Genomic DNA, 15775 nt, shown 5'->3' with positions numbered 1-15775 from the left:
AGAATACATTTCTTTTTAGTTAAATAAATATTGAATACTAATATTTTATGTCTATTTTATAAGCTAGAATTTGACAAGTTTCAATCTGATATTTATCTGGTGTTTCAATAACTTACTGTATATTGCTGGAATGCTGAACTGATCCTGGATGAGGTGGGGGGATCTGGAGGATGGAGCCAGCCGATCTGTGTTCTGCTGGGCAGGGGTGAGCGTGTCAGCCGGCCTGTGATGGACCCTGCCAAGCCTGTGTATTGCTCAGCGGCAGCATGCGTGTCAGCCTGGAATGCACTCAGTGAGATCAGGTAGATCGCAGGTCGGCTGGCTCCATCCTCCTGATCCCCCCACCTCATCCAGGATCAGTTCAGTGCACCAGGACAACACTCAGGACATATCCCCGGACTACAGAGTGACTGCACACCTCATACTGAGATACACCCACGCTTGTTTCTCAACACTGTCATGTGAGTAGCCATTTGGCTGATTATACTATTAATAAATCGTCATTTTAAACATATTGCAGTTAGTAGGCTCCCCTTTTTGTTCTTTTACCTTGCCTTCCAGAGTCTGCTTCAGTCTCAAGGAAACTGCTATCAGTACTACTGTTTTACTGTTTTATGGACTTCTTGTTTTATACCGTGACTTTGTTCTTTTTTGGCTGATATATTTTATTATAGATTCTATTATATACTGTACATAGCCCTTTGTTTAACACGTGTTCCTTCATGTATTGTCATTAGTTCCATAACGCAGTGCTTGAACCCGTCTTTGTGCCATTCCTTCCTATTTCCTCTTCTCATAAGTCTGATGTCACACAGGCTATTCTATCACAGCGGCCTTCCATTTATCTCTGAGGAATTGAAACCTTGCTTGCTTCAGATGCTGCAGAATCTCTCTAGATAGCAAATGGTCAGAGGAGGAACAACATCTTGCTGGTCTGGCTAGCAAGGGAACAGGTTCCACAGTGACTAATAAGCAGTCTCTAAGCAATGCTGATGCTGGGGAATTGTTTTCTAGCACCAGGTTTGCCCGTGTAGCATGGGCCAATAGAGAAAGAGCCGCCTAGATCTTGTAGGAGCAGTCAACAAGTACAGAGTAGTGTTGAGCTACAGCACACATAAAACATGGAAGCAGTTTGTATTAAATCTCAATTAACTCTACTAACAAAACCAAAAATGTAAACAGATTAAAAAAAAAGACCCAAAAATTGGCTTACAAAAACTTGGCTTACAAAACTTACAAACTTTTAAAAAGCTGCCCCTGTCCCAACTTTTTTTGAGAAGTGCTGCTTCTCAATTTAAACATTTGATATGTTTTATCGTTTTGACTGTGAATAAAATATGAGTTCATAAGATTTGCAAATCATTGCATTCTGTTTTTATGTCGATTTTACACAAACTTTAGTCAAAACTTTTTTTAACTTGGAGTTGTATATGGAGTTAAAGACTAAGTTCACCTTTAAATATTATTTGACTATACAATCAAGAGGCCCCAGTAGGTTTACAAAACATGGTGTAGCTTAGAAAAAATTAGCTTAGTTTAAATGTCATACTTTTAAAAAGGAGGCGGAGGAGAAAGCAATGCACATGCAATTGGAGAGAGTGCTCATTTTTGTTATTCTTGGGGTGAGCACTCAACATATGGTGCATCCTAGCTTCTAGGCAGGACAAGGCTGTTTGTTTCCAATGGTAGTTATTTGGTCAGTCTTTGGAGATATGACGTATGGCCTACAGGCAAGGAGTTTAAACTAAGCAAATATTTCTAAGCTGCATAGTATTTTTACCCTACTGGGCACCCTTGACTCCATAGTAAATGTTATTCAAAATGTGAACATAGTCTTTGTCTGCAGGTATCTATTTCAATTAGACATAGTAGTAGATGTTTTTATGAGTCAAGGAGTTTATTTGTTTAGTAGCAGGAATCCTGGCACCTAAGCAACATATGCAGGTCAGGAAATAGAAATGTTATTCTTTCAGTTTTTAAAGGAAAAACTTTCTATGTTGGTCAAATAAACCAACCAGATTATCCCTTTCATTTTTCATGGGAAAGAACGGTAGAAGTTAATCTATTGCTTTGGGCAACGCAGACATTCTAAGTTAAGACATGTTCATACCTGAGGCCCAGCAGTAGGCAATTAACAGTGATACAATCTAAAATGTGCTGCATAAGAGTAGAAAAGCTGAGATATTTACTTTTTTTTTAATTGTACTAGTAGAAACACAAAATAAAATAATACAATTATTTTTTAATCTCGTTACCATAGGTGATATGGAATATGTACCTGTATTACAAGGTATCTTTGGGGGTCCCTCGCCATCCTTGAGAATTCAGCTGCCAGCTCCTTAAACTTGGGGCGACTGTCAGCATCGATCATCCAACCTTAAAAATGAAAAACGTTTTCCAAATTATTTTTCTACACAAGCGCAACACTGGTAAGGTAAGACCAGACCCTACATACTGTATATACATATACTATATCAAAAGAAATTTGAGTGTATTTTAAGTAAACCTGGCAAAAATGTACATAGGATGAAAAAACATTGATAAACAGATTGACAATGTCAAAATGATCAGTAGATCTAGATATATATAAAATAGACAACCTCTCTCCTTTTCCATCATCTGATCTTCTCTATTTGTCTGTTAATTCATAGGTGGTCTCCCTCCATTCAAAGAAAGACTTTGGAGGCTGTTGTTGTTACAGCCAGACTTTTACAGAAATTATCAAGATTTGGAAATACCTTTGGCTGTCTATATTCTGGCTCTACTAATCAGTAACTACCCCTTTCTTGAGAAAAAAAATCCCCTTTGGGTGATCAATGCATATTATATGTTTCAAGGCATTTAACAAAGTTTGTAGGAGACTTCTAGCTTTCTTGCTCTAAATCAGTGATCCTAGGGTTCCTCCAGAGGCTGCTAGGGATTCCTTCAGCATTGGGCAATTTCTGCCTCTCAGCTAAGTTCCCATTGACACCATTGATCTTTTTAGCTATCTATAAGGAGGTAATTCTTCCCAATGACCACACTTCTAAGGACCATTCTTCTCACTGACCATCACACTAATGTATCATGATTTGTAGTTTTCTAATTTTTAGTAGGGGTTCCCTGAGACCGGAGAACTATTTCAAGGGTTCCTCTGTATTGAAAAGGTTGAGAAAGGCTGATCTAAATAAATCATTGTTTGTTTCACCACATCCTGGACAGACTGAATCTGAATGGGAGGAACTGGTTCATTATAATTCATTATAATTATCTGATGCACTCTTTGTGTTGTAATGAGAAAAGCTACAGGGTCCGCATCCCTTTATAAGTATATAAACCTTCCGGAGCATCTCATGAAAACTGAAATTCCTATTGAAGGGGTGACTAAAATTTGATTTTTATCTTAGTGAAGACTTCTGAAAAAAATCAATGAGCCAAATCACACAAATAGAAAATGACATTTATGGGGGGCGATCTGTAAACCAACAGTGTACAAAACAGCTCTAGGTTGGCATATTACATTGAACATTACAGTGTCAAAGATTTAAAAGGAAGGGTAATTTTTATTAACATTAAAGTAAACCACTGTCTAGCAATTGTATATTGTACAAGGGGCGTCAAACTGGGACTTTTAATTTTACAGGTATAAAAGGGGATACTAGGGTGGCAGTATACATGCAGTAGTAAGTGGCAAGTGTGTCCTATTACTGATAGGCAGCAGACATGTCGCGGGCCACTCCAGAGACCATTAATCAAGATGGTAGACAACACGTGCGTGCATGGAACAGCTTGTGGTGATGAAGTTTCTTGTGAACGAAGGCAGAAGACCTGCATATATTTACAGAAGACTTCAAGCATAGTAAGGTGATGAGAAAAGTGTGTTTGCAAGTGAAGTGATGGCAAGTGTTTTCTAGGATAAACGTGGCATTATTCATGTGGGTTTTCTACCCCATGGTGCCACTATCAACAGTGAAAATTACTGTCATGTTCTGAGTGATGTGCATGCGCATCTGTGCAAAAAAAAAAAACAGCCTGGTTTGATCACTAAAGGTGTCCTGTTTCTCAAGGACAATGCACAAGCTCATACTTCTCACTGTACTACTTTCACATTACAGCAACATGGCTGGGAGGTATTGCCACATCCAAGGCCATCTTTGATTGGGTCCTGGGAAAACATATTCTTGAGCCCTCCCGAATACACTAAACTATTTGGGGACACTGCAGGGTTTTGGGCCCCCCAACAGTGACTGGGCCCGGGCAGCTGCCCTTTTTGCCCTGTGTTAAAGACGGCCCTGGCCACACCCTTCTTACAACCCAGACCTTGCTCCAAGTGATTTCCACCTGTTTGGACCGCTAAAGGACTTCCTCGGAGGCCAGCACTGATGAAAAAGTGAAGTAGGCTCTGCTGAGATGGTTCAGGCGTATTGACAAACCTTTCAATGCTGAAGCTTTCCAGTCATTAGTTAAACACCGGGATAAGTGTATCAATGTAGCAGGGGAGAATGTTTAAAAATAAATGCCGTTTCCACTTGAAATTTGTTTTTATTAAATAAACTCAAAAGTCCCGGTTTTGACTTGGACAGCAATTGTATATGCTATATTATTTTTATCTGCTGTATTTTTTCCATGCAAGTGGAGTCACCCATTAAGGTTTTCGCTGACTGTAACTTCTACTTATGTATTTTTCTATCATAAGGTCAGTTCCAATTTTTCTAAATTGAGACAAGTTTAATTTGATTAGGCTTTGAAAAGAGAAGTGGTAGTGTGCACGGTTTAGTATCTCAACAATAAAGTTGCACGTTTTATGAAATATGAACAGGCAGTATGTCACAGGATGATTACTGATTGGTTGTTATAAGTTACTGCACTTCCTGCCAATCTTTCTTATCCTTATTCTATAAAACCATTTTACCCTTTTTTTTTTTAGATTATTTAATCTATGGTTTGCTGTGGAGTAAAAAAAAAAAAACAGGTAATAATACCCTGCTAGAGGCTCTCCTAAATGTTGTAAAAGCCTGCATTGCTGCCAAACTCTTGTCTTTTGATTTAATGACTTCTTTTTTACATTCAATAAGATATTCTGATCTTCTTGCTTCTTACATTTCTCAAATATTTGCACCTTTTATCTTCCCTGTTTCTTAGGCAGCCTATTATAGATTATTTTGTGTTTAGAGCGGAGTAATCAATACAACCTCCCACGTAACAATTATAAAAAAAAAAAAAAAAAACAGCTACAGTATACCGATGATTATTAGTATGAATGGAAACAAATTAGATTGTATTTTCCATAACTAGAGCATGTAAGTGCTTGTTTTTTTTTAACATGTCTTAGAACAATGAGCGGTGAAATCTGATTGGTTGGTAAGAGAAACACTTCCCTTTTCCCTTTGCCCTTGTGTTAATAAATACTATGCACACCTTTCATCCAATCATTACTTTAATAAATGGCATGTAAAGCTCCATAAGGGCCTATCTTGCTGTCTCTTATGGCTGGAAAAAGGTAAAGTAATTTTCAATGCTTTGCTGGGCCCTCTGGCAGAGGAGAAGTTCGTTATTTGTGCCAAGGTGAAATACGTGTCTCTCTCCAGAACAAAGCATTACAGAAAACCATATATATCATGTCCCTGCCTCCCTCTCTCTTCTGCTCAAGCCCCCTGTTTACTGGTGCATGTCCTTTCTGTGCTTACACAAAAAAGATAAAGTACAGAGCATTTCAATGTATTTGCGGTGAAGCTCACAGGGATTTAACTCTTGTGCGCACAGTCTACCTACTTATAGCTGGTCATTTAGGTCGTGAGTAGAAAAAAAAACATTGTGATCATTAAAGCTGAAAGCCAACCTTGCTTTCTGTTTTGCACATTTGAACAGTCTTCTCAACAATATCGAAAATGCATAGTCTGATTTTACTGCACACTGTGAGCTTTTCTCAGTGTGCATTAATAGCTGCAGCAAGCCAGAGTTTACCTCATTTACCATCTGGAAGACATCCAGCTTTATTCAGCCCTTTCCTCCCCAGTCCGACTGTCCCTAGCCACCATTTTCATTCATTGAATTTCAGTTCCATCAATTGTGGATGCTAAGCATCCCATCTGGATGCTACTAAGGGCAGTATGCATGCAAATTCCAGCCTAAGAATACCTTCTCCTCCAGAGTGACATCCACCCATTAAAGAGGAAGTAAACCCTGATGGGTTTACTTCCTCTTTATCTCCCTGCAAAGGTAAAGCATAATGGCCTGCTATACATCGCATAGTAGCCCATTATGTATCACTTACCTGACACAGGAGCCAGCAATGTCACCGCTGTCCCCTGTAGCACGAATCGTCCATCTTCTTCCGGGCATAGCTGCTCCGGCGCTGTGAGTGGCCGGAGCAGCGATGACGTCACTCCCGGGCATGCGCACGGGAGCTGCCAGTAACGGCATATCGCCGTTAGCAGCGGCATGCTCAGTGCACCTGTGCGCAACTGTCTACGGCGCATGCGGTGCCTGTCTTTTTGTAAATATCTCCTAAATCGTGCAGGTTTAGGAGATATTTCATGGACCTACAGGTAAGCCTTAATCTAGACTTACCTGTAGGTAAAACCACTTTAAGGCATTTTGATAAAACTCCTCCCAAGAGCCAGTCTGCTGCTAACATCAGGGCTGGGGGCTCTTGAGAGGAATGCTGCTCTGCTTGCATTGCACAGAGAAGCACAGAGACCCAGTGATGACATTACTGGATCCACAATAAAGTATGTCATAAAAATAGAAAGGTTTTATTTAAGAAATGTAACTAGCATGGTGACGATGGAGAAAAAAATAACCAAGGAAGACCAGGCCTTTTGCTGGCACTTTTTGTTTACAAGTTTAAATCAGCATTTTTTTGCTAGACAATTATTTATAACCTCCAAACATTTATATATATATATATATATATATATATATATATATATATACAGGGCAGGACTTAGGGTGGTGGGGGCCCCTGGGCTTGAGTCACTTTCGGGCCCTACCTTCTATACATTACCATATTTATTGGATTATAACACGTGCCAGCGTATAACACGCACCCCAAGTTTAGGAGGGAATTTTAAAGAAAAAAACTTACATTTAAATGCCCATCAATGCAGCCTTATCAGTGTCCATCTGCAGCCTTGCCCATCCATCTACAGCCTTGTCCAGTGTCATTTGCAGCCTTATCATTGCAGTCTTGAAGTTTAAAAATGGAGCAGCTGAGATACAGAGTCCTGCATATCTCGGCGGCTCTCGGGTCCTCTCGCAGTCCCGAGCGGAGCCGAGAGTAGCCGAGTGTACTTGGCTTGGCTCACAGTCACGCCCAGTCTCTGTGTTATGTCCATCATAGAGCGGGACTGGGCGTGACTGTGAGCAGAGCCGCGCCAAGTACACTCGGCTATGTATCTCGGCAGGGCCCCTTATTGGGTGGGGCCCATGGGCTTGAGCCCAGTCAAGCCCAATGGTAAGTCCAGCCCTGTATATATATATATTTTTTTTTTTTAGCAGAGACCCTAGGGCAGTGATGGCGAACCTTGGCACCCCGGATGTTTTAGAACTACATATCCCATGATGCTCCAATACACAGCAGAGTGCATGAGCATCATGGGAAATGCAGTTCCAAAACATCTGGGGTGCCAAGGTTCACCATCACTGCCATAGGCAATACAATGACGATCGTTGTAATTAAAATAGAATAGATATCTAACATGTCATGCTTTAAAATGTGCTCATGCTCGTGGAATGGCGATAAACTACAGTACTTAAAAATCTCCATAGGTGACGCTTTAAATGCCTTTTTACCTGTTGCCTGTTTAGAGTTACAAAGGAGGTCTAGCACTAGAATTATTGATCTGGCTTGAATGTTTGTGGTGATACCTCACATGTGTGGTGCGAACACTGCTTATATACGCGTGTGTGATTTACGTATGCATTTACTTGTGTGCGCGAGCAAGGAGGGATGGGGCGCCTTAATTTTTTCTGTTACTTATTTATTTTTTATTTTTACACTTTCTCTTTAATTATTTTTTTAATTACTTTTATTTCTATTACAAGGAATGTAAAACAAGTAATGTAAACATCCCTTGGTAATAGAAATAAAGATGACAGGTCCTCTTTATGAAGAGATCTGAGGTAAAAAAGACCCCAAATCTCGCCTTTACCTCCAAAAGCAAAAGATTAAAAAAAATAAAAATAAAGTTTTGATCTTTTGCTTAAAAAATAAGAATTGTTTACTTCCACCCTAGAATGAAAGTGAAGACATGACATTGCTTTGGCCCTCCAAGGCCATAGAGGCGATCAAAGACAAGCTAGTCTTTTATGGCCACTCCGTGATCAGCCGGCTACACCATCAGATCATTTCTTGGGTGAGCCTGAGAAACACTGGAGCTTCTGAAAGCGGACCAAAGGCTCAGAATGCTCTCAAAAGAAAGCTGGCTGAAAAAAAAAACAATATCGGTGTTATGGCTGATATCTTCAGCCATAATCCTGGCAAACCTCAACGTATATATACGTATTGCGGTTAGCAAGTGATTAAACTTTAGTTTTAAATGAAAATAATTTCTTTCTCTACAGAACAATCAAGGGCTACATATTAATAACAATATAATCTAGAGCTGATGTAGAAAACCCTACAAATCCATAAAGCCAGACAGAATTGCATCATTTTATCATAAACCAACATTTTTTTTTTAATTAAATGTTTGATTTTTGCCTTTTTAATGCTCTGCCACATCTCATTGGTGCTGATTTACTGCAGGAACTGCCTGCCTGCATTCACATACTCTAACTATGGCTGCACATCATTTTTCAGGTTTCCTGATGGTGTTATCATCCTACAATAGGAAGTGCCTGCACAAGGACCAATGCAGGACCTGGTAGGTTCACATTGTGTAAGTTCATGTGCCAATCTTTGCTAGCACCACACTGGCTTCTGTCCTGATCACCATTTCTACATTTCTTGTTACATTATTATTATTTTAAATATTTCAGTTTGTTACTGGCCTTCACAAATTCCATGGTGTCTACTTAATTAGTGCTCTTGTCTTTCCAGCCTGGGGTACTGGGTTTGATCTCCAGCAAGCATGCTATCTGCATAAATTTCATATGTTTTCTGGATGTTTGTGTGAGTTTCAATCCAAAAACAGGGTAAGTTAATTGGCTTCCACTTAAGGTGGTCTTACTGTGTGTACTGAATGCTGTGCATTCAGATGAGCTTGCAAGCTATTCTCCTTGCCATAGGTTCACTGGGTAACAAAGGGAAATAAAGGGACAGTGTTATGGTCTAGGATGATCTACAGTATCTAACAAAAGTGAGTACACCCCTCACATTTTTGTAAATATTTTATTTTGCTACAAATTTGCTATCCCCTCAAAATAACGAACACACAGCCATTAATGTCTAAACTGCTGGCAACAAAAGTGAGTACTCCCCTAAGTGAAAATGTCCAAATTGGGCCCAAAGTGTCAATACTTTGTGTGGTCACCATTTTTATCCAGCACTGGCTTAACTCTCTTGGACTTGGAGTTCCCCAGAGCTTCGCAGGTTGCAACTGGAGTCCTCTTCCACTCCTCCGTGACGACACCACGGAGCTGGTGGATATTAGAGACCTTGTGCTCCTCCACCTTCTGTTGAGGATGCCCCACAGATGTTCAATAGGGTTAAGGTCAGGAGAAATTCTTGGCACTTGCCACCTTTACCCTCAGCTTCTTTAGCAAGGCAGTGATCATCTTGGTTGTGTGTTTGAGGTCATTATCATGTTGGAATACTGCCATGTGGCCCAGTCTCCGAAGGGAGGGGATCATGCTCTGCTTCAGCATGTCACAGTACAGCAGTTAGCATTCATGGTTCCCTCAATGAACTATAGCTCTCCAGTGTCAGCAGCACTCATGTAGCCCCAGACCATGACACTGCCACCACCAAGCTTGACTGTAGGCAAGACACACTTGTCTTTGTGCTTCTCATCTGGTTGTCACCACACACGCTTGACACCATCTGAAACAAATATGTTTATCCATGTCCTTAGTCTGCTTGTCTTCAGCAAACTGTTTGTGCATCATCTTTAGGAGAGGCTTCATTCTCTGACGACAGCCATACAGACCAATTTGATGCAGTGTGTGGCATATGGTCTGAGCACTGACAGGCTGACCCCACACCCCTTCAACCTCTGCAGCAATGCTGGCAGCACTCATATGTCTATTTCCCAAAGACAACCTCTGGATATGACACTGTACATGTGCACTCAACTTCTTTGGTCGACCATGGTGAGGCCTGTTCCGAGTGTTAAAAAGGTGTACAGTCTTGGCCATCATTCTGCAGCTCAGTTTTAGTGTTTTGACAATCTTCTTATAGCCTAGGCCATCCTTATGTAGAGCAACAATACTTTTTTTCAGATCCTTAGAGAGGATGCCATGAGGTGCCATGTTGAACTTCCAGTGACAGTATGAGAGAGTAAGAGTGATAACCCCAAATTTAACACACCTGCTCCCCATTAATACCTGATACCTTGTAACATTAATGCATCACATGACACTGGGGAGGGAAAATGTTGTCACATGAAAAGATATAATAGAATATTTCCAAAAATGTGAGGAGTGTACTGACATTTGTGAGATAATGTACATGGGGAATTGCATTTATTTTATACAAATTGAAAACATATCTAAGGATAAGTTTTGTTTTTGGAGAAATTTCCTTCCACTTCATGTTGTGTCATTGGGACAGGAAGTGAGACAAAACATCACCAATGAAAGACAGGCTGCAAAAAACTGACAGGAAATGTAACTATTGTCTACTCTACAACGTTCAATTTTATTAACTTTAACTCCAAATATATTTTTTAAAAGATGGACAAAAGTCACAATTTCCATTATAAAGTTCTTCTGGATTCAAGGGCTCTAAAGCATTAAACATGAAAGCTGTAGCAATGTACAGGGAATTTGCAACTCCTGCTATAGCATAAAAGTGTTTTTAGTTTTTTTTGGACAATAAGTTTAAGAAAGTTTTTCACCTTTTTCTATAGTGGTCGAACCCCTTCACCTGCCAGCCAAAGGTCACTACCAGGGTGTGACTTTATGAGTCCTTTGTTGGTCAACTGCAGAAGGGCAACTACGTCTAATCAGTTCTGGCATTAGTAAGAATTTTGGCAATTAATCTGCAAAACCCTACAAATACACAGTGGTAGACAGAATTGCAGTTACAGCCTAATATTACCTAAAAAATACAAACTCAGCTCAATGGACATTACCTTACTTCATTGTGATGTGTCCCTTGTGCTTCTGTCTTCTAGTTCAGTAGAAATCTTTCGTCCTCTAATGCCCCCATCCCTGGCTGCAAGGCTCTAATATTCCAATATGGTAGGCATGGGTTAATAGAACTAAAGCCAGCCTAAGGCAGTTCGAATCTTCGCAAACTGAATGTACCAAGTTTGATACATTGATCAACTTGCATACAACCAGCCTGTCATATTTTACATGTGACTATTGGTAGAGGCTATTATAGCTGCTAGCGGTACTCACTGTGTTCTTCCCATTCCCTCCTGCCGGGAGGACACAATGGCTCTTCGGGAAGATATCCCCCATCAACACTAACAGTGTTGATGTGGGAATTCAGAAATTTTCTTTCCTGCAGCCTTTGGGCCGGTTCACACAGCGAGCCGCGGCGAGGCGTCTCCGACTTCCTCGCCGCGACTTGCAGGGGGGGTCAGCGGCGACCTGCAGAGGACTTCTGCATAGAAGTCAATGCAAGTCGCCCCCGAAGTCGCCCCGAAGTAGTACAGGAACCTTTTTTCTGAGTCGGAGCGACTCGAGTCGCTCCTCTCAGAACGGTTCCATAGTACTGAATGGGGGCGACTTGCGGGAGCGAGGCGAGGCGAGCCGTGTCGCCTCGCCTCGCCTCGCAGTGTGAACCGGCCCTTAGGTTGCAGGAAATAAAATTGATCCATCTAAGGCCAGCTTTAGGAGCTGTCACAGATTTTCAACTATGCCCCCCTTTTCTGCCAGCTACTCGATTCAAAGAAAGCCAATACTACAACTTATATGAATTAAATAAAAGCTATGAATGGAGGGGGGCGAATGGGGAGCCATTGGAGGACAAAAGATTTCTACTGAGCTAGAAGACAGAAGCACAAGGAACACATAACAGTGAAGGTAACTAATGTCCTTAATTGGTATATTTTTGTAGGTACATTTAAGCTTAAAAATACATATGAACTTTAATGGTATTAAGATAGCTAAAGCACTTTGAGGTTGATTTACAAAAAGCATAAAGGCTGTTCATGATGCAAAGTAAATTTTCCTTAGCTCAGGGAATGTGGTAAAAATCCACTTTACAGAGAGTACCCAATCACGTGCAAGGAAAAAAAAATAATAATACTTTTTTCCTGCACGTGGTTGGATGATGGAAATCAGCAGAAATTCACATTCACTAGAGAAAAAGTCCCTTACAAAGTGAACAGTCTATTTGCCTTTAGTAAATCCACACCTTTATTTATTACAGGTACTTATATAGCGCCATCAATGTATGCAATGCTTTACAAATACAGTATATGTTGTACATTCACATCAATCCCTGCCGTCAAGGAGCTTACATTAATTCATACATACACATACCAAGGCAAATGTAGGCATGGGCCAATGAACCTATCAGTATGTGTTAAGAGTGTGGGAGGAAACCAGAATACCTGGAGGAAACCCACACGGGCACAGGGAGAAAAGATAAACTCCAGGCAGGTGGTGCTGTGGTTCAAATCAACAACCCTAGTGCAACTAAGCAGAACCACTTAACCACTGTGCTACTCCATGATTTTCTATTTTATAATAGATTTCACCTTTTTTATTCTTTATTGCATTTCAGTGCTGCTGATCACCTTTGCAGTCACTGCCTGCTAACATGCATGCACCCCAGTGATGGCTCTGGGATGATTTCCTGATAGTGGCCCCAATGGACCATGTCTGTATAAAGTGTGTTGAAATGGCCACTTGTAGTCTCTATCAGAAGCCAGAGAGACAGGGTGACAACAAAGAAAAATAATAGGGAGACCAGAACAGAGTGTTGTCATACTCTAACAGAAAGCGCCTGAACAGGAACCAATGCAGGATCACAGGTTATTATGTTATAGTAAGCTGCAGATCTAAAAATACTGAAAACGACTTTTTTTTTAATCATATTGATATGGTAGGGCTTAATTGAAACTATTGTGATTGGGTTTACATATACTTTCAGAGGCAAACACTGAGAATGCTTATAAAACGCTGCTCTAGGGACTCAATCTAATTCATAATAATGCATTCAGTATATCCTAAAAATGTGAATGCCTTTAGTTTGGTCAGAAAACAAATGCATCTTCCTATTCAGAAAATGCGCTTTTGTTTTTGCTGTCTATTGTCACAATAAATAAATGTGCAGCTCGTTGGGATCTGCTGGAGTCAGCAGGGGGCATTGCAAGACTCAGAATCTTGAAAATACAACGGGCCCCAAGTCTCTTATTAATAACAGGCTCAGTCATCGTCACAGGTTTGTAGTACCGTTATGCAGTGGCCTTTCAGGATAAACCAGATAGGGAACAGGGACGTCTCATGGGGGTGGGGGCGGTTAATCGCACTTAAATTAAGCCTAAAGCTCCAGGGAGACTTTGCTTGTAATGAGAAGAATGGACTGGAGAGGCACACTTCAAGGAACAAGTGACTTGCTGTTTTCTAATTACAATGTGGGACACATACACATTATCTGCGAAGTGTACGTTTATATTGGATTGATGCATCTGTGTATGATGCAGGGTGAACTCAGCATTAGACAGTCAGGCAGGGGTAATGCATGTCAACATACCATGTGTCCTGAAGGATTACTGGGGATGATTGGTAGGATTCTGTTTGGCCACATGTGCTTCTCTTTGACCCATGTGTGCTTGTATGAAATAATCCTATTTAATACAGTACATAATACAATATGCATGTTTTGATTATATAGGGACTGATGAATATTTATGACATCCTCATCCTTTACCAGTTTAGGAACCAATTTCAATACTGTATATTACATACACATTGTTAAGCTCACCGCAGATGAAAAACAGGATTCCAAAAAACCTTTTCTGGTAACAATGCCTATAAATACTGATACAATTGCAGTTAAATGAAAATGCTGGTAGAACATGTCCCCAAAAAACCTTAACTGAGGGTTAATTCTCCTGCCAAGTTGCTAGAAGTTTTCAGGTTCCATGCACTACTAGCATTGAGTTTCTGCATTAGCAAAAAGATTCTACTGTGCCTGGAAAAAAAAAAGAAAAAAACTGAACGAGCCATTTGATGGCTACAGTTGGGGTTGAAAAATCAAATCTCAGGTCTGGTTGAAAGAATATACCATTGGGATCCTTGTATGCAAAAAGAAGTAATCAAATTACGATGGACTGAGTTTTTTAAACAAATTCATTACCAAAATGATCACCTTTTGGCAGATGCTGGATGGTTATACTGCCTTGTTATTTAGTTACATTGGTCTGTATACTTCCTGTAGCCTTTATGGGGAGTCCCAATGTAAAAGTTGTATTTGTGTTTATTTGTATTATCACCGAGAATACAAGAGGAGCTGGAATGTGCAAATGTCAGCAGGAGCACTCTAAACTCTTAGGCCGCGTACACACGGGCGGACTGTCTGCCCAACTAAGTTCGGCAGACAATCCGACAAACAGTCCGTTCAAAATTATCATGAACGGACTTGACCACACACGATGAGCAGACAGTCCGCTGAAAGCGTGCGTGATGACGTTTACAGCACGTACGACGGGACTAGAAAAACGACGTCCTATACACTGCAATGCAACCTTCGGCCGTGTAAACCCTTTCTGAGCATGCGCCATACTTAGTCCGTCCAACTTGCCTACACACGAGCGGACTGTCCGCTGAAACCAAGTTTGGACGGAAAAAACCAAGTTTGAACGGACTGTCTTACGGAAATTCCGTAAGACTTTGTTCGTCAGACTGTCCGCTGAAAAAGTCTGCTGAAGCCCACACACGAGCGGATTGTCCGCTGAAACACTGTTCAGCGGACTAAGTTGGGCAGACAGTCCGCCCGTGTGTACGCGGCCTTAGGTGTCAGATTGGGGTTTATGGTAGGGAGAACCTGCTGTTGGAATATCCAAGACATATAATAAGACAGTGAGCTGATTCAGCTCACCAGGTTCCACCTATAACTAAAATGTGGACTTTTGGGTAAAATGAACTTGAATAGACCAACTCCCTGGCACTGTCACCTGGAAAGAGTTCTCTGAGCGGGGGGCGTATATAAGGGGGCTAAGAGGGTCCAAACTTCTCAAAAGCATCCTGGCTGGCAGCAGTTTATGGAACTAGCATTGCTGCCTGGACATTCTTCTGTGTCTCACCGCTGTTGAGAGTACATCACAGTAGGGAGATGACAGAGGAGCACTCTTGTTAGAGCACTGGCAGCTAGACTTTGTCCCTGCCCAATGGCAAAAAGGACATGCCATGGACAGTGTGCTGGAGGTAATTAGCGGGACTGGTGGTAAGTATAAAGTGCCTTTTGGGACAGAAAGAAAGAAGCAGCTGTCACCATCTATAGAATTTAAGTGTTTAGTTTTAGTTTATAGCAGCGCACAAGGTTCCACCTATCTTTTGCAGTGAGAGGTGTCTATAGCAGCCACTACAGGAATAAAAAGAAGCATCAAGATCCCCCGGGTGATAATCATTTCAGGCTTAAAATTTAAGAACTTAAGGTGAGGGCACACCTGATGGGGGAGGAGAACACAATTTTGCACGAAGTCACTGGGCACTTTAAAGAAGGACTGTTTGC

General features: G+C 41.0%; 1 protein-coding gene across 2 annotated transcripts in view; it reads right to left on the bottom strand.

The window, feature by feature from the left end:
- Positions 1-15775, bottom strand: part of ERBB4 (erb-b2 receptor tyrosine kinase 4) — a 1370666-nt gene that overhangs the window by 64736 nt on the left and 1290155 nt on the right. For both annotated transcript variants that reach the window (XM_077448341.1, XM_077448342.1), the window contains exon 24: positions 2279-2376. In XM_077448341.1, the coding sequence (XP_077304467.1) occupies positions 2279-2376 (98 nt within the window). The remainder of the gene's footprint in view (positions 1-2278; positions 2377-15775) is intronic.

The sequence above is a fragment of the Lithobates pipiens genome, unplaced genomic scaffold, assembly GCF_037356315.1.
Source record: "Lithobates pipiens isolate NorthernLeopardFrog02 unplaced genomic scaffold, aLitPip1_a1.2 Scaffold_22, whole genome shotgun sequence".
Lineage (NCBI taxonomy): Eukaryota > Metazoa > Chordata > Amphibia > Anura > Ranidae > Lithobates > Lithobates pipiens.
The sequence above is the reverse complement of the archived record's forward strand: the minus strand, read 5'-3'. Positions and strand labels throughout refer to the sequence as shown.